At 36.7% G+C, this 19,474-nt stretch overlaps 2 protein-coding genes across 4 annotated transcripts; one reads left to right on the top strand and one right to left on the bottom strand.

Moving 5' to 3' along the window:
- The first annotated feature begins 599 nt into the window (after nucleotides 1–599).
- On the top strand, nucleotides 600–7,740 carry LOC124381192. Its single transcript, XM_046842609.1, has 5 exons — nucleotides 600–648; nucleotides 2,111–2,149; nucleotides 4,232–4,474; nucleotides 6,305–6,556; nucleotides 6,805–7,740. Exons 2-5 carry the CDS (start codon nucleotides 2,116–2,118, stop codon nucleotides 7,164–7,166), a joined length of 891 nt encoding a protein of 296 aa, XP_046698565.1. The 5' UTR covers nucleotides 600–648; nucleotides 2,111–2,115; the 3' UTR covers nucleotides 7,167–7,740.
- A 4,548-nt stretch (nucleotides 7,741–12,288) lies between these two features.
- On the bottom strand, nucleotides 12,289–15,009 carry wu:fd46g04 (endonuclease domain-containing 1 protein). Of its 3 annotated transcripts, none has more exons than XM_046843279.1 (3): nucleotides 14,917–15,009; nucleotides 14,619–14,843; nucleotides 12,289–13,103 (listed from the first exon to the last, which is right to left on the bottom strand). In XM_046843279.1, exons 2-3 carry the CDS (start codon nucleotides 14,817–14,819, stop codon nucleotides 12,597–12,599), a joined length of 708 nt encoding a protein of 235 aa, XP_046699235.1. In that variant the 5' UTR covers nucleotides 14,820–14,843; nucleotides 14,917–15,009; the 3' UTR covers nucleotides 12,289–12,596. The 3 variants fall into 3 exon arrangements, with proteins under 3 accessions (XP_046699235.1, XP_046699234.1, XP_046699233.1); XM_046843278.1 differs by having other exon boundaries at nucleotides 14,619–14,823; XM_046843277.1 differs by having other exon boundaries at nucleotides 14,619–15,009.
- Nucleotides 15,010–19,474: the final 4,465 nt, after the last annotated feature.

Genomic DNA, 19,474 nt, shown 5'->3' with positions numbered 1-19,474 from the left:
GCATTCAGCTTTTTACTGGCTGAATTAGCATCAAGACAATTCCAGCTAAAAGTCAATAAAATTAGGATGAATAGAGATTGGCCAGGTCACTGATCTGAAACATATTTAAAATCCATGCAAGATTACGCTTTTGGAATGTCCCGAATAGCTCAATGGCTTCAGTATCATGCAAAATATGTGGGTAGGTCTTAAACATGCTGTGCATGCAAGATGACCCAGGTATATCTAAGAACATAAAACATTCTGCTAAAAATATTATTGAAAACAATAATGGAAAGTGTCCTGACTGGCTGATATCGGCCAAAGGGTGGTGTTAGAAGTAGGGTGTACAACATCTTTATTTTTGACACAATTATTATTTCTGCTCTCATTTTAAAACATTCCTCAAAACTAACATTTTGCAACAAAACGTGATTCATTGTAACAGATTGGTCCAGAGATTGAGATCTTTTCATGTTACATAGTGATACATGAGTAATGAGAAACAGGATAATCAAGTCTTGTACAGATTGTAGAGCGGTAATGTAAGGTAATGACATCACGCTGAGAATGTACCTGCCCACTGTACCTACCCATATAAGCCAGGCATACAACAGAAAACAAAGCATGCTCAGAAACACCAACACTCAGCAGACAGAACAGTTCAGGGTAAGAATTATTATATAAATTCAGTCATACTGATAAAATCTAATTCTATCATACTGAGGCTTGTACATTTTAAATGAAAAAAAGGTCTCTCTCTCTCTCTCTCTCTCTCTCTCTCTCTCTCTCTCTCTTTTTTTTTTTTTTCTCTCTCTATCCCTCTTCCTCCCTCCATAATGCTGCAAACCTACTGAATTAATTTCTTAAGCATTAAGATAAATAGTATTATTTATACTAGATTTTAAATAGTCTGTATGTTCACCTCAGCTGACCATGACTTTCTATATTTTAAAAAAATTTGGGGATTTATTAGTTCACTGATTTGAACTGTTTGAATCTATGTAAGCTACTGTAATCAAACTAACCCTGCTGCTTAGTGGCTCCATTAGGAACACACTTACCCATCTTCTCAGTTGAGTCCTACATCAGCTGAATGTACTGGATATTACAAATATAATCTAAAGATGGCAAAAATACACACATCCTTCACTCAAGTAGAAGTACAGATGGTTATGTTTTAAAGGACTCTGGTAAAAAATGAAGTACTGACTGCACTTTTTCACTCAAGTTAAGTTTAAGTAAAGAGGTTTGGGCTCTGACAACTACTATCTCTTTTAACTGTTGTGACTGGATTTCATATCATATTAATATATTCATACAAACGAATTTCAAAAGTTTTTATCTAATGAATGTATCCTGGCTGAACAACCTCCATATAGAACACAATCAGAGAAAAGATGATAATCTGATGATCAGGAAAATCTCGGTTCTCAGTCATGTTTACGTCGCTGACTCATTCTGGTTCATCCAGGTTAACCCCATATTTCTTGCTGCCTTCTGCCTTGTTCATTGATAGCTTCATAGGCTAGGCAATGTCTGTGGTGCATGACAGCCTGGAAATGATACCCCAGTGAAATGTTAAAAAAGAAACACAATGACAAGAAATAGTTTGATGGGCTGAAAACGGTGCGCAATAAGAAAAGAAAATATTGATCATGTCACCAAATAGATTAAAACTAAAGTAACGAGCCTGGTTTGAAAATGTAAGAATGTAGAGAAAAATGAAGATGTAAATAATGTAGAGTAAAAGTAAAATTTGTGTGAAAAATATGTAAGTAAATAGTAAGTAATAGTACTGACACCGGAAAAAAAATTACAGTAATTAAGTATTTGTACATTTACTTTTTTTAATTAATAATTCTCACCTCTGCTATCATCACATTTACAAGTGTTTTTACTTTACACACAAATAGAAAACAGAGTGTGTGTGTGTGTGTGTGTGTGTGTGTGTGTGTGTGTGTGTGTGTGTGTGTGTGTGCAGTTGAATTGATGCTTGTATGTTTGTCATCTGATTACTCAGATAAACCGTTTATATGTTATAAAATATGGCATGTGATGAAATACTGTACCTGTACATTATTTGCATATAACAATGATATGATGTACTTTCTTGTGTCTAACCCAACAGTTATCATGTATCCAGAAATGAGCATGGCAGGTCCTCAAGGTAAGATAAGTAGATAGTTTCTCTGATTTCTGACGTAAAACAAATCTTATCTTATCTAAACAGTTTCAACTAGTTTCTTTAAGCACTTACATATTTATTTTAGATGTTCATTAAAGTAATTCTAGGAAAGATTATTTACCTCAACTTGGCACAACAGTTGATTGTCACCCAAAAGCCTGGGTGACATTCAGAGGTTTAAATAATAGTTTGTATGTCTTAATAAATAGACTAGTACATTTACATTTATTTCTTTTGTAGACACTTATCTCCAAAAAAACAGTCAATTATTAATAATTTACTGAGCAGTTTAAAATAAGGGCCTCATCATTGGTGACTTGGTGGTGCTGGGATTTAAAGTCACAATTTCTTAATCCATTTTTCTTTTTTTATTCTAACTATATCATACTGTGACTACAGTGCAAAAAATACAACAGAGATTTAATCAGTCATAGTTAAATGGCAATAAGGAAGAAAGAAAGCATAGTGCATTGTGAAAGAATACAGAATGTACAAAATGTTTCAGGCTGGCAGCAATCCAGAACATGACTGACAATGTACTTGCTGATGCATAACAAAACAAAATTGGAATCAAGGAAATTAAAATCATAAATAACTATAGCCAGTATATATATTCTGTCTTCACAATGTTCCATGGAAATACATTTTTTTGTTCTTAAAGTTTTTAACATATTTCATTTAAGACCATTTGCTCTACTATATTATTTAACTGCAGACACAATAGAAATATCATTAAAATTGTAGTATAAAATGCACGTGTGTGAACCTCACTGCACAGAGAAGCTTAAATGTGTTCAAAGTTATATTTTTAATTAAAAAGTAAAAAAATCCCTGAAAAAGTAAAGCGAAACAAAAAATTACAAAAAGGGGCAAAGAGTAGAAAAACCACAAAATAAGACCAGAAATACTTTTTGAATTACTCAAACAATGTAAATTCAAACAAATATACCTTCAATTTGTAATCTTGCGTACCAGTGTAGATTTATTCATTAAGACTCAAAGCACTTTTGTTCGTCACTCTAGACAAGGGCGTATGCTAAATGCCGTCAATGTAAAGGTAAACAAGTCTTTTCTAGGAAAGAGCAAAAACAAATCCACAGCTCAAGAAGAGAAAAATTATAAACTATTCTCAAAACCTCAGGCAAAAGTCTTACTCTAGAAAAGTGACAAAAACAATCCATGCCAAACAAAGTCTTCTTTGAAAAACAGAGCAAAGCAAAAAAACACTCAAAAACAAAAAGAGTTTCTAAAAATTATTGAACACAGGTTGAAGCAATTGATAACAAATTAGGGACACAGGGACAAAATGGTGAAATCTAGTGGGTTTAAAAGAGGAAAGGTAGCAAAAACGGAAAGAAAGTTGTTATAAAAGCAATGCTTTTGATAATTGACTTCTGCTCAGATATGAACAGTTATGAAAAGTTTAGAAAGCAGAGCAGGAAAATCAGTTTAATGGCAAAAGATAGATATAAAAAAAAAGCCTAACAAACAAAAAGACCTAATAGTTAGCCATTCCTTCTGACTCCCTGTCCTCTGAATTAATTTTCTTGTATTTGTTACGTGATTGTCAGAATCCTTTGTGCTAGTAATACGTCCTGGTATCTATAAAAAGGTCTTAAACTCAAATGGTTACTCCAAAACATGTTGCATGTACATAGAATTACTTATTAACTATTTGGATTGAATTTAATTAGCAGGTGCTGATACATGTACAGTATAACAATTGTCGTAAAATAATCGAAAGTAAAAAGCACAATTGTGTCTTTGTTTGCTGTAGTATTAAAAATTCCTTTCACTAGAAACTGAGAGCAAAAAATGTTGATCCATCAGAACTATATGCTCATATTCGTCTTTTAATTCACTCTTCAATGTGTATTAAAAATGAAATAATTGGCCGTTTTAATATTGACTGAACTGAGACTACATTTTTACTTTGGGTTGACCTTATGTGCCCTAACACAAGTTCTATACCCTCTTTCATCCTACTTGGTTAATTAAGTCTTATGAAGGATGTACTGTGTATAGGCTGTACTCCACTTACAATGTGTTACTCTATGTGTGCAGATTTGGTAATGAGATGTATGGATGATCTGGTTGAGAGTGTGAACGAAACACGGCGGATATGTAGAGGATTGATGAACCAGGGTCTACTGAATGAGGACAAATATAGGATCATTGCAGCAGCTCCAAGCTCCCAGGATAAAATGAAGCAGATCTTTCATGCTTTGTCTAGCAAAGGACAACAGGGGAGAGATGCCCTTTACAGACTACTACAAGAACATGAGCCTGAGCTTACCTTGCAGATTGGTATGTACTGCATGCATTGTAAATACTGTCTATTTCCGTCCTGGTTAATCTGATTAGAATTTCCGGAACATTCTGTTCATACCTGCTATCAACTACGCAAATTCTTTTTTTTTTCATACATCACACTCAGACACACCCAAACAGACAAACGTTGCTTTTTAAACCACACACTTACCTATTTGCTTCTTGAACAAGTAGCTCTTACATGTCCTGTTGGAATACAAATCTCAACTTCATCTGGCATGGAGGAGCTGGTGTTGGATCTGTGATGATCGCAAATGTTGAGCTATTTTATGAGTTGCTCAGTAGCGCCTGGTTTTATAACCACAAATGATTGTATAAGACTGTAGAAAGGACATCACTCATAATCTTACAGTCCAGTGCTCATGTTAGTTCTCACTCTCCAGTGTTCTGTTTTGTTTAAAGACTATAATCACACTCTTGATGTCACCCAAATGAGGATGGGTTCCCTTTTGAGTCTGGTTCCTCTCAAGGTTTCTTCCTCATAACATCTAAGGGAGTTTTTAAGGAAAAACACATTCACCACGGCTGCTCATCAGTGATAAATACACATCATTCACCTTAACTGTTAAATTCTGTAAAGCTGCTTTGACTTGACTTGACAAATGTTGGTCCCACTAAGTGCAAACGAGATGAAATGGCATGTTGCTGCAAAATGCTGTGGTAGAAATTCTAGTTAAGTGTGCCCTCATTTATGACTAACTAACCAACAGTGACACTAGCAAAGCATCCCCACACCATCACACCTTCTAATTCATGGTTCACGGTGACAAACCACACATTCAGGAACCATCTGTTCACCCACTGTACGTCTAACAAAACACTGTGGGTAGAACCAAAAACATTTGCTCTTGATCTTGCGTTCCTTGGATGGTCCTTATGAGAACCTGTATCATCATAGTGTTTAATAGTTTTGGTGACTGCATTTGGGGATACATTAAAATTTATTGAGATGTTTTCTAAAAACTGACCTGCATTTATTGAAGTAATAATGAACTGTATTTTACTTAACTGAGTGTTTCTTGCCATGATATGAATTTGTATAGTAATTGTGGTAGCACCATTAGGGCTATTCACTCTGTACTCACCCTTTCCTCTGCTCAAGACAATTTATGGTCTAAAACACTTTAAGAAGGCAAGAAATCACAAATGAACTCTTGACAATAGAATAGAGAATAGCCTTTATTTGTCACATATACATTACAGCACAGTGAAATTTGTTCTTCGCATATCCCAGCTTGCTTAGGAGCTGGGGTCAGAGCGCAGGGTCAGCCATGATACGGCGCCCCTGGAGCATAGAGGGTTAAGGGCCTTGCTCAAGGGCCCAAGAGTGGAAGCTTGGCGATACCGGGGCTTGAACCCCCGACCTTCCGATCGGTAACCCAGCGCCTTAACCGCTGGAGCTACCACTCCCCCTAGGCAAACCAGGTGACTGCTTTGTGAATTTGATGAGAGAATACCATGATTTTAACAAAGCTCTCATCAAACTAGCTACTTTGGACAATCTAAAATATAAAACATAGTCTGGGTTGTTTAACAGTTTTTGTTTATTACATACTTCCGTATGTGTTTTTTCATAATTGGGATGTTTTGTCAGTATTACTGTACAATGTTGACAATTATTAAAATAAAGAAAAAAAAATAAACAAGAAGGTGTGGCCAAATGTTGACTGGTACTATACAGTATATGGTATCATTTAATAAAAAAGAGAAAGGAATGCTGGTAGCACAGTTACAGCAGGCTCAGTTTAAACATTTTCTCAAGTAGATTGGTAAATATCACTTACATGCTGCTTTTTCTTCTTTCAGAGCATGCTCTATATGTGCAAGCAGTGAAACAGAAGCTCATTCAATCAGTAAAGCAAGTGGAGCCAGTGGCCAACCTAATGTTCTCCCAGGACCTGATCACAGAAGAAGAATACTTCCAGGTGTGTGAAAATGAAGGAAGCGAGGCCAGGATGCTCACCATGTTTACAGTTTTGGAGCAGCATGGGGTGAAAGTGACTGATGGGTTCTACAACTCACTTTTCTACTGTGAGCCTTTACTTTACCGTGAGCTAGGTGAGTCACCGTGTAACAACTATCAATTGCTGGACTTGTAAAACAGTTATGAACACTGGTTTATTTAGTGACCAGCTTTTTGTTTATGGCTTATCAGTAAAAAAAAAAACAGATTCACACAAAGAAATCTGGAGTAAAAAAGTGTATTTATTAGTTATTTTTCCATATTAAAACCCTTGACTTTGCTCTGTGTTTAATGTAATTATATTTGACTATTCTCTCAAGTTCTTGTCTGTTTTTCCCTTCAGAAAAAGACAGGGTGCTTCAGATGTGTGAATTGAACAAAGAAAATCTAATACATAAGGAAAATCTAGAAGAAAGGTGGAGAGAGCTGAAACTCAAAGAAAAGCAAGTGGAAAAAGAGAAGGAGGAGCTGAGGAGAGAGTGGGACCTTGTTAAAAAACAAAAAGCTGAGATGGATCAGGAGAGGAAGCAGATCTTTGAATTGAAAAAAGAACTCAAAATATTATGGAGAAATTTGGATGAAACAAAGGAGGATGAAAATTCTCACTTTCTCACCGAAAGAGAAGAGCAAAGAAAGACAGAACAATGGGAACAACTGAACAACAACAGCTACACTAAAAATGCAAACAAAAACTTGTTCAACTGAACTCTGTATAACTCTTTAATGAAGTAACCATAGCAAGCCCTTTCATAATCTGTATATGACTGGCAATATGATAATTTTTTAATAACACATATCAAACATTTCTATAAAAAATCTAAATGCTGTGTATAAATTATCTGCATTTGGTCATCATAATTATACTATAGCTATAAAGAAGGTATACATAAAGAAGTAATAAAAATGTGGCCTTTGATTGGTGCCTACTCAATAGTTTGCCCTGACTTGATAAGATGAGAAAATTTGTCCATATGGAAGAATGTGTATATATGTGGGTGTGTATATATATATATATATATATATATATATATATATATATATATATATATATATATATATATATATATATATACATATATTTAATAATATAAATATTTCATTTTGGGTTTTTTTATGCACACAATAGAATGATCTCTCCACTTAGAGAGATACATTTTATTGCAAATTTTACAAATGTAATTGTCTAATTTGATTGTCTTAAGATTAAAAAAAGAACTGATATTTTTTGCACCTGAACTTTTCTGTAAAATATTGTCAAAACATTAAAAAAATGAACCTATTTGTGTGCCGTGTGCAGTTTGTAAATATTTGTTATTGCTGTGACAATCATTCTTAATCTTAATAAAAAAATTTAAATTGTTATATATATATATATATAGGCATTACGATAGAAATAAATCACCTGATCTTTTGCATGTTTTAACAATAGTAATGTATTATTGTGCTGTTTACACATAGCTGGTGTAACATAAAAAATAAGATAAGTTAACAGTAATAAATTGAAATTCTCAAAACAATGATTTAGGGGAAAAAAAACAAGGAAATGGGTATTTTGCTCCGGCATGACCGTACTGTTTACACTGTAAATAATTCTATAAATTATTTTTAAGAAATTACAGTTACTAATCCATAACCCAGCCATTAGGGGGGCACAAGCCAGTGCACTCTTAGTGCCGGTCCCAAGCCCGGGTAAATGGGGAGGGTTGCGTTAGGAAGGGCATCCAGCGTAAAACATGTGCCAAATCAAATATGCGGATCACAAATGAGAATTTCATACCGGATCGGTCGAGGCCCGGGTTAACAACGACCGCCACAGGTATCGTTAGCCGACAGGGTACCAGTGGAAATTGGGCTACTGTTGGCCGAAGGAGGAGAAGGAGTAAGGCCAGGAACATTGGAGGTGGATTTAAACTGTTTTATCATGGTGTGGATGGGAAGAGAAATGGTGTAGGGGTGATTCTGAAGGAAGAGTACAGTAAGAGTGTAGTGGAGGTGAGAGAGTTTCTGATAGGGTAATGATCGTGAAGGTGGAAGTTGAAGGATGATGATAAATGTCATCAGTGCCTATGCTCCACAAGTTGGCTGTGAGATGGAGGAAAAGGAAAGATTCTGGAGTGAATTAGATGACGTGGTAGATGGTGTACCTAGGAAAGAACGATTGGTGATTGGGGCAGACTTTAATGGGCATGTAGGTGAAGGAACAGAGGTGATGAGGAGGTGATGGGTAGGTATGGTTTTAAGGAGAGGAATGTGGAAGGGCAGATGGTGGTAGATTTTGCTAAAAGGATGGAAATGGCAGTGGTGAACACGTATTTTAAGAAGAAGGAGGATCATAGGGTGGCGTATAAGAGTGGAGGAAGGTGCACACAGGTGGACTATGTGCTATGCAGGAGATGCAACCTGAAGGAGATTGGAGACTGTAAGGTGTTGGCGGGGACAGTGTAGCTAGACAGCATCGGATGGTGGTCTGTAGGATGGTTTTGGAGGCGAAGAAGAAGAGGAGGAATGTAAGGATTGAAAGAAGAATAAGATGGTGGAAACTGAAGGAGGAAGAGTGTAGTGTGAGGTTCAGGGAAGAGGTCAGACAGGGGCTCGGTGGTGGTGAAGAGGTGCGGATGATTGGGAACTACTGCAGGAGTGATGAGGGAGGCAGCTAGAAAAGTACTTGGTGTGACATCTGGAAATAGAAAGCAAGACAAGGAGACGTGGTGGTGGAATGAGGAAGTGCAGGAGAGCATTAGGGGAAAGAGGTTGGCAAAACAGAAGTGGGATCGACAGAGTGATGAGAAAAGTAGGCAGGAGTACAAGGAGATGCGGCAGCAGGTAAAAGGGATGTGGCGAAAGCCAAGGAAAAGGCATATGAGGAGCTGTATAAGAGGTTGGACACTAAGGAAGGAGAAAAGGAGTTATACCGATTGGCCAGGCAGAGGGACCGAGCTGGGAAGGATGTACTGCAAGTTAGAGCAATAAAGGATGGAGAGGAAATGTGTTGACTAGTGAGGAGAGTGTGTTGAGAAGGTGGAGGGAGTATTTTGAGCAGCTGATGAATGAGGAAAATCAGAGAGAGAAGGTTGGAGGATGTGGAGTTGGTGAAGCAGGATGTAGATAGGATTAGTAAGGAGGAAGTGAGAGCAGCGATTAAGAGGATGAAGAATGGAAAGTCGGTTGGACCAGATGACATACCGGTAGGCGTGGAGATGTTTAGGAGAGATGGCAGTGGAGTTTTTAACCAGATTGTTTAACAGGATTCTGGAAGGGAGAGGATGCCTGAGGAATGGAGAAGGAGTGTGCTGGTACCGATCTTTAAGCATAAGGAGATGTGCAGACCTGCAGTAACTACAGGGGAATTAAGTTGATCAGTCACACCATGAAGTTATGGGAAAGAGTAGTGGAAGCCAGGCTGAGAGAAGAGGTGACCATCTGTGAGCAACAGTATGGTTTCATGCCGAGGAAGAGCACCACAGATGCCTTATTTGCTTTGAGGATGTTGATGGAGAAGTATAGAGAAGGACAGAAGGAATTGCATTGTGTATTTGTGGATTTAGAAAGCGTCGACAGAGTGCCAAGAGAGGAGTTGTGGTATTGTATGAGGAAGTCAGGTGTGTCAGAGAAGTATGTAAGGGTGGTGCAGGACATGTATGAGGACAGTGTGACGGCAGTGAAGTGTGCAGTAGGTACGACAGACTGGTTCAGAGTGAAGGTTGGACTGCATCAAGGATCGGCCCTGAGCCCTTTCCTGTTTGCAGTGGTGATGGACAGGTTGACGGACGAGGTCAGACAGGAGTCTCCCTGGACTATGATGTTTGCAGATGATATTGTGATTTGTGGTGAGAGTAGAGAGCAGGTTGAGAAGAGCCTGGAGAGGTGGAGATATGCGCTGGAGAGAAGGGAATGAAAGTCAGTAGGAGTAAGACAGAGTACATGTGTGTGAATGAGAGGGAGGGCAGTGGGTGATGCGGTTGCAGGAGAAGAGGTGGAGAAGGTGGAGGTTCAGGTACCTGGGGTCAACAGTGCAAAGTAATGGAGAGTGTGTTAGAAGTAAAGAAAAGAGTGCAGGCAGGGTGGAGTGGGTGGAGAAGAGTGACAGGAGTGATTTGTGATAGTAGGGTATCTGCAAGAATGAAAGGGAAAGTTTATAGGACTGTGGTGAGACCTGCGATGTTGTATGGATTAGAGACAGTGGCATTGAGTAAAAGGCAGGAGGCAGAGCTGGAGGTAGCAGAGCTGAAGATGTTAAGGTTTTCGTTGGGAGTGATGAGGATGGACAAGATTAGAAATGAGTTTATTAGAGGGACAGCACATGTAGGATGTTTTGGTGACAAGGTGAGGGAGGCGAGATTGAGATGGTTTGGACATGTGCAGAGAAGGGACATGAATTATATTGGTAGAAGAATGCTGAAGATGGAGCCACCAGGTAGGAGGAAAAGAGGAAGGCCAAGGAGGAGGTTCATGGATGTGGTGAGGGAAGACATGCAGGTAGTTGGTGTGAAAGAGGCAGATGTAGAGGACAGGGTGGTATGGAGACGGATGATCCGCTGTGGCGACCCCTAATGGGAGCAGCCGAAAGAAGAAGAAGAAGAAGAAGAAGAAGTTACTAATCCATGAATATATACAGGTTTTGCAATGTGAAGGTACATTACAATATTACATGCTGCTAACAGCATATAACATTTAAAACACTGCTAAATGATGTTGTTTGAATGCTTTCACCGCAACATACTTAATATCCTAAAATAAATATAAAAAAACTAACAAATATGTGTAATTCAGTCATTTTTGTCCAAATCAAATAAAAGCAAACAAGAACTGTAAAATAAACAATAAATATAACACACACACACACACACACACACACACACACACACACACACACACACACACACACAAAGCCTTTCCAGTAACATGGTACACCCCACAGTCATAGCTCTAATTAGTGAAAAAATATGTACTGGGGAAACCAGCTGGGCAGGGACAAATGATTGTAGCTTATTATACAGTAATTGATTTATCAAACAAGTGAATGCTTTGTAGGTAGAAAGCACAGTAGCTCTTTACAGGAAGAATAAATTATTTGTAAACCTTCCGGGTTTTTTCTCCAGTCCAATCTTTAATGCATTTGATGCTGCAAATCTTCCTTAAGCAGCGTGACCAAGTTGAAAGCATTAACTAAATCCTAATTGCCAATGTAATATAAAAATGTAAATAATAGCTAATTTGTTTGAAAACAATTGGGAATTATGAACTAAATTTATGGTATAATACAGAATATATGTGGCTGTGACAAATAAACAAAAGACATGACCTGGGAGGAATGTTGCACGTCTGGGAAACACAAATTGAATAACAACATGTTGACTATGAGACATACTGTTTAAAGAATTAAATGTATTTAATGAACATTTCATTAGTGAATAGGACAGTGATACAGCTATTGCAGATGCAGATTACTCTTCTAGTAATGAAAAATCAGGCCGATTTAAATATTTTAGAACTACAGGTATCTATAGTACATATACAGTATAGTAAATTTGATATATAGTAAGCTTGAGTGACTCTACTCCATCATACCGTGTTTACGTGCTTGTGCTTGTGAATTTAATAGGTGCTGCTAATGCATATATGGGTAGAACTGGGCGGCTTTCAATTTTTTCTCATATTCACATTAAGGAGATGTCCATCTGGTTCCCACACTGCTCTCACCTTGTAGGTTATTGAGCTTGTGGCTAAATCACTTGCAGCTAACGTACATTATCGACTGGACCATTGGCAGAAAAATGAGAGTGGAGCCATTTTATAGATTTAATATATATAATTTTTTATTGTTGAAATGTCAAAATGTCAGTAATTCGCTAACACGGAATCATGAAACAATTAAATGGTAATATTAGTGTGAGTAATAAATGCATCACATACTCTGGATTATTGTTATACATGTGCTATTAAAGTTACATAACCATGCTTAAAACAATGATTCAGTGAACATTTGATTTTAATTATGTCTGTGATTAAAAGGAAAAGAATTTGATTGCAGTTTATTCACGGTTTAACCTGACAAGAAGAATACAGGATATCACGTTACACACTGATAGACTTTTTCTAAGTTTATTATTGATTCAGGTTGATTTGCAATTAGTATTAGCATGAGCCTTGGAAGATACTGAATACTTCAATTCTATAATGCTTGCTCAGCTGATCTTCCAGCCATTTCACACTGCCCTGCTGCACCTGACCATTGTTATCAGGGCCGATGAAGCCTGCTGAGTGTGATGCACCACTATAATTAAAGCAGCAGTAAGCACTCCAGTAATATTGAGCCACTCTGACATTATTCCCAATCGCTTCATTTCCAGGAACCACACCTGTAACAATGTAAGCCATGACACAGCTCTGTACCATGGTGGCCATGTCTTCCTCATGCTTTTTCCATTGACCACGGTTGAAGCTTGGATCTTGCGGAGCTGCATTGGTCAGCGTGGAGGTGGCCAGCATGGTGTCTTTGTTGTGTGTGTGGTAAACAGGAAATAGGTGGCCCTTGTCATAGCCAGAGCTTTCATAATTACTGTTAAGAGCCTGTCGCTGTCCCCGATTGGGGGACGGAATGTTGCCCTGAGGCGCCATACACATAAGGTTTCCTTCATCTAGCTTCAGGGATAAAGAGAAAGAAGAGGTTCAAGTTTATAGAATACTTTATATACCAAGCATAAAAAATACTCATAGTGAGTAAAAACAATTGAATTCATGGTTTAACAACTGTAACATCCTGCATTATGTTTTGTAAAAGTAATTCTCAAAATGGCTTAATTATTAAAATTAGTATGCAATGTTTATCATTTATAATGCTTTATTATTATAATTATAATAATTATTATTATTATTTATTATAATTTTTTATCATCATCATAACATTTAAAAATGTGTATTAATGTTATTGCCAATATCATTAATTGAGTAAATATTTTTAAAAATAATAAAAATAATAGCTTGATTTTTTTTTTCTTGAGAAAATAGCATTTTGTAGAGTTTTGCATTAAAAGGAAATTCTGAATTAATGCTGTATTACTGCAGTCATAACATGCTATTCAGCATATACAATATAATGTCTAAGATATGCTTTTGTAAATGTTTTATATTTATTGTGATATGCATAATAATATATCATGCCTGAGTATAACATAATTTCACAAGGCCAGATATTCTGTTCATAACACTAGCACTGAGAGTTCTAGTTTGTAAATATATATTTTATTTGGTGAGATATAATGCATGACATTTGTTCTTGTAATATAAGCTAAGTTGAGCAGAAGCAGTCAGGAACATATTTTCATATGTAATATTTTCACTCCATCCTGTCATTGAGACAATGTCTGTTGTGAAAAGCGCTATACAAATAAACCTGACTTGACTTGACTTGATTGGTCTTTTTTCACAGCTGTTTCCATTTTTAATTTGTTTAATTTAATTTGTAATATGTTTACTAAGTAGCTCTTTCATAGCAACAAGGAAACCCATTACCACAAGCCATGCCCCACTCCGCCCTCTATACCATGATTCATCATGAGGATGACAGGGAAGATTCCTATGCCAGTGGGGCGTTTCCCCTGGCCTATTTCAAACCCAGTTTAGTTCAAGTCAGGAGACTATGAGGAGGCCCCTCTAACCAAGTTTCAGCCCAAGGCCTTTAAGGGGACCCCACAAGGCAGCCTCCCAAGGCCTGTCCGATTGTGAGGCCGCCTCACAAAACACATCCGAACACTGTCTCTGTAAGCTTCATATATACGTACTAGCTTGCAGCAGCAGCAAAAAAAAAACTCCTGCCTGCAAAACTGTTGTTTTTACATATAAAGGATTTCCTGGTGCATACCCCTATTTTTAGCCAAATGCCCAAATGTTTTCTCTCCATTCATATTTCTATTGTGTTTGCATTTCTATTTGGACTCTGTTACATGCAGATAATGTATCTATATTTGGTTGAATCCCTGTTTGTAAAGAATTGAAACTAAACATGTTCATAGATGGTAAATTATTTCCGAAATGAACAGAGCAGCACAGGTATGATATAAAGTTACATTTCAAAATGACAGTAAAAGTAAGATTTTTCCTGAAAGTTAGATTCCGAGCAGAAGAAGATAAAATCATGTTTTTCATCCAAGTGCTTACCTGTGGTTCCACATACCAGCGATCAACCCTGTCAACATCAGCACGACGGAACTCATAGGCAGAGTACACAGGGATTTTGTTCCTAGTGTCATAGAGCGTGGCATAGAAATACTGCGGCTTTTCATTTTGGTCCAGAAGGCACTGGCAAATCTGTGCATAACGCCTAGTGTCAGTTGGATCCTGCAGCACTGTGGGATGCATTCCTCTGGAAAAGAACTGAGGACACTTTAAAAAAGTAGAAACCTCAGACAGAGAGAAAGCAGGCAGGAGGAACAAGAGATAAAATGTGCTGGCATACATTACGATTGTGGAAGATCGGATAAATGCACAGAAGAAAGAGAGAAGCTTTTCAAATATACACAGGTGTGCGCACACATATACCTACACACAAATGCACACACACACACACACACACACACACACACACACACACACACACACACACACACGTACACACACACACATATGCCTTGCCATGCGTTACTTATTGACCACTCTGGCAAAGTGGCTGTGAGTTTGTATGGGAAAAAACACAGCTTGTAAATAAAGATCTTTTTCCAATTCACAATATACACTTTTCTGACAGGTTTTAGAATTTTTTTTATGAACTTCAATAGAAGGTCTTGACCAAATAAAATTGCTTTGTAAAGATTTCCTACTGAAATTTTAAAAGTTATTTAATTAATTTTCTGAATGACCCGAAAGCCAATAAGCAATGGTTCACACTCACATTTTAAAGCATTTAACTGGAAAAACTAATTGCTTTCAGTGTTTATAATAATACATAAAAATCTGACATAGATTACATAAAAGGATTTAGTTATGACCCAACTGTACATGAAGGGAAGCTGTGCAATCAGTATTTACACATTTTTGCAATAGTTTCTCACTTGTACAGTTACAAATAATCAGAAAATTCTCCTGTTCAAGGATAGGCAGCATTTAGTGGTTTGTTTATAGCTGTTATATTTGGCACCCAGTAACTAAATCTAAAATGATAAGGTATTAAGCATACCCAATTTTATGTTAACGCCAGTTGATCCTGTCACATATATTGAAATATAAATTTACATAAAACACATAAAAATGACTTTATAGTCAACCTTGCATATGTGAACATAAGACAGAGGTTTAAAAAATGTTGTCCTGGCAGCCCTGGCAGATGTCCTCTACTCTGTGAGAGTCCCTGCAAGCCTGATATGAACAGAGAATGAACATGGAACAATGCTCTCTATGAGGCACAAGGTGGTTAGTTGACAGTGTGACCTCCTCACCTGAGCTAGATGGTGGTGTAACATTCTGAAATATGGCTATGCTATGGGCAATATGTGGCCTGGGTTCTGGCAACCAGACCTGGTCCAGTCATGTACTATAATTTATTGCTGTATTTGGGCCAAGTTAAACAAAAAAAACAAAATTATCCATAATCCTGACAGCCCCAAACATTTATCCTGAGAAAGCACTTTTACAATTTGCAGATATGGCTGAAATGTCCAGATAGCCAATAACACCTAAATAAACTTTAATTTTTTCTTCCTTTTATTCAAATAAAATGACCTCGTAAAAAGATTATATCAAGATATAAAGTCAATAGAGTAGAATACATTCTGGATTCATTTGTATAAATGATTTCCTTATTAATGCTCGTAAACAGTTGAGTAAAGAAACTTTCATGAAGTTATGTTTCCACTGGTGACTATGAACTGATCTCAACTACATAATTATGTATAATTAAAGTTATAATTATACATCTAAATATTTAATTATACCTGCAAATGTTTTTTTTTAAATAAATAGACAAGGCTTTGTTAAGTGCAATTAAATTTTTTTATTAATTTGTCTCCTTTCTTTTTTGTTTAAATTCAAATTGACTTGAATTTGGTAAATAAATAATACTTGTGTACAATCTGATATCTCTTCAAAAAATTGCCATTACAACACAGTCACAGTTCATTTTTAGCAGTGATTCACAGAGTGTAAAAAAAATGTGGTGAATTGGTATTGTATTCCAGGATAACAATGCCTCGATTCATAGTGTACATGTGACAGTGACTCAGATTCCTGTTTTAAAGACAAGCAAAATTTACCTGGTCACATGAGATACCTTGATTTTAGGTCAATTACACTCATTAAGGTTAAATATGCCAGAGGATATTTGTATTTCTGATATTGTGGTTTGACATTTTTGGCTATAGCGGTGATGGGACAAATGCCAGCTTTTTTTATATGACGATTTATAAATAGCATTTTTGAATAAAGCTTGAGTTGATTGCCTGTAATTATAATGAGTCAATGATGACTCAAAACCACCCTTAAGGACTGTGTGTAGAGAATTCAATTCAGAATTTAAAAGAGACCTTCGTTTTGGTTGAAGCACACAGTCATCTTGTAGATTTACTATTAAAATATATTATCAGTGATCAAAAATGAAACACAACTAGGATAAAAAAAAGCATTATATACACCTTCAACTATTGGTGCAAGTTATTTGTCTATGCCCTGTACTAGTCCAATTTTTCATCAAGGATAGTAAACAGCCTATATATATATATATATATATATATATATATATATATATATATATATATATTTTTTTTTTTTTTTTTTAATTATAAATTTTTTCATACCTCTAAAGCCGTGAAAAAAATACAAATAATAAAAAAAATTATATATATATATATATATATATATATATATATATATATATATATATATATATATATATATATATATATATATTTTTCATACCTCTAGAGCCCCCTAGTGGATACTTAAAGCCTCAAAAAACAAGACATTCAATAGATTCCTGGGAAGGTTCACACAGCTTTATAAAGCTTTATGCTGCTGTCATTAAGTGCAGGCAGACAACATGAATAACAATATTAAAAATCATTAAATAGGCCATAATAAGATCCCCTAGTAAACTAGGTATAGGTCAATAAAGTTAAGTGACTTTACCATTTGCCAGTTTTTCCAATTTTTTCAGTGCGCTCGATTAGGATGTAAAGGTCGTTAGAATAAAACTCTATACAGAAAGATTATGTAGTTATGGACCTTATAATTACCTAAATAATAAATACAGTGGAACCCGGTTATGTCGATGTCCTAGGGGGTCGCCAAAAAGCATCGAGGTAATCGATGATCGAGATAAACGAAAATCAAAATGGCGGCAATATATTAACGTGCTTGAAATTTCTTTATGTACATGATGTGCGTTAATAAATGAGAATGTGCATGCACGTGTTTTTGAAGGTTTTTTTACACAACAGCGTTGCCACGATTTGTTTGATGAAGGCATACTATAAAAATACATACAGTACATGTTTATCTGTCAGGAATCCACCTGCCACACCCCCTTCGGCCCCCTTCAGCGTGTCAGGTGCTTTCTCGGCCGCTTTCTCTGAAGCTCTCGGCTTCAATCGCGCACATATGGTGCTTGTTTATCATCATCACCAGCTCCTATTTAAACTTCCACACTCTCACTGTCCGTTATTGTTGGTATATGTTGGTTCACGGCGGTCGTTGTTATCGCGCATGCGTTTCCCGGTACGTGCCTTCCCACCGGCACTCTCTCAACGGCTGCGCTTTTCTTCCCAAAGCCGCGCCGCGCCCCTACTAACACTACGAACACTAGCACTAACTAACAGCAGAAATTCACCAGTATACAATACAACACCTGTAGCAGCTTTAAGCCTTGATTTTTCCGCCACTTCCGCGAGTTCTTCTGCGGCTGCACCGAGATAACCGACGTTAAATGGCAAATTTTCCCCCTTGTGCTCGAGATATCAGGGTTCGGCGACATAAAAAAAAGTCGACATAACCGATAAAAAATGCTTAGAAAAAGCGAGAATTTGGCGGTTCCACTTCAAAAACGTCGACTTAATAGGGTTGTCGAGGTAACCGAGGGCGAGATAACCGGGTTCCACTGTATAAGCATTACATACGTTTTTTTTTCTTTTTGGAAGACATTTTGCTGTTTATTTCGAAACCTCCGTATAACACTAAACTGTACAGATTTGCTAGCTGATACCCAAAACACTGCTGCATGCATTAGGAGCTGATGCACTTCATAATTTTAACCACCAGATGCCACCAAACGAATCTGTGCTGTTTTAAAATTCTTAAGTACTAAACCTTTAAACCAGGCCTCTACATCACAGCCCAGTTCAGTTTTGAAAATATTCTTGTGAAATGACTGGTGTAGTATCTGTGAGATTTAATGTCGTATATGTAGACGTTTTCCCCAAATGTTTCTGGTGACCCGGTAGCACAACTTCTGCAGCTCAATACTGGATCATGGCCTGGTTATTAGGGACCTTTGCTTTAAAGAGTAAATATATGTTTTACATTTCAAAACAGGAAAAGATGAAGGAGAGTTTCATTGCTTAAAAGTTTATTTTGCAATTGCTACTGTGATCTCAGGTAATTTAAGGACTGTGTATGATTGGAACAGGTGTTTGTTCAGGGTGTTATTGGGATACGATTGGTTATGGTTATGTAATGTGAAAAAATTAATAGACTACGATGTAATTGGTAAGAAATTATACAATTTGGATACGTTTTGGTTTATTTCTTTTTTATTCATTTAAGGTTTATGCATATAAGGATCTATTGTGAAATTAGCACAATTCTTGATAAATATGCAAACTCTAATTCACTAGTGTAGTGAGTGCAACAAAAAAGACCCCACGGCTAATACAAAAGTGTTAATAAACTCTTACTTTATGTTATATTTAACTGCAAAGTACATTACACTTAAGCTGTCAAGATTTGGCAATGTTAGGTTTCTACCTTTCTTTTGTATACATTTCCTATATTCACTCACCAGATGTCGCCATTGTATCCCTGTGGCCCTC

This window comes from Silurus meridionalis, chromosome 28 (genome assembly GCF_014805685.1).
Source record: "Silurus meridionalis isolate SWU-2019-XX chromosome 28, ASM1480568v1, whole genome shotgun sequence".
NCBI classification, from domain to species: domain Eukaryota; kingdom Metazoa; phylum Chordata; class Actinopteri; order Siluriformes; family Siluridae; genus Silurus; species Silurus meridionalis.
The sequence above is the reverse complement of the archived record's forward strand: the minus strand, read 5'-3'. Positions and strand labels throughout refer to the sequence as shown.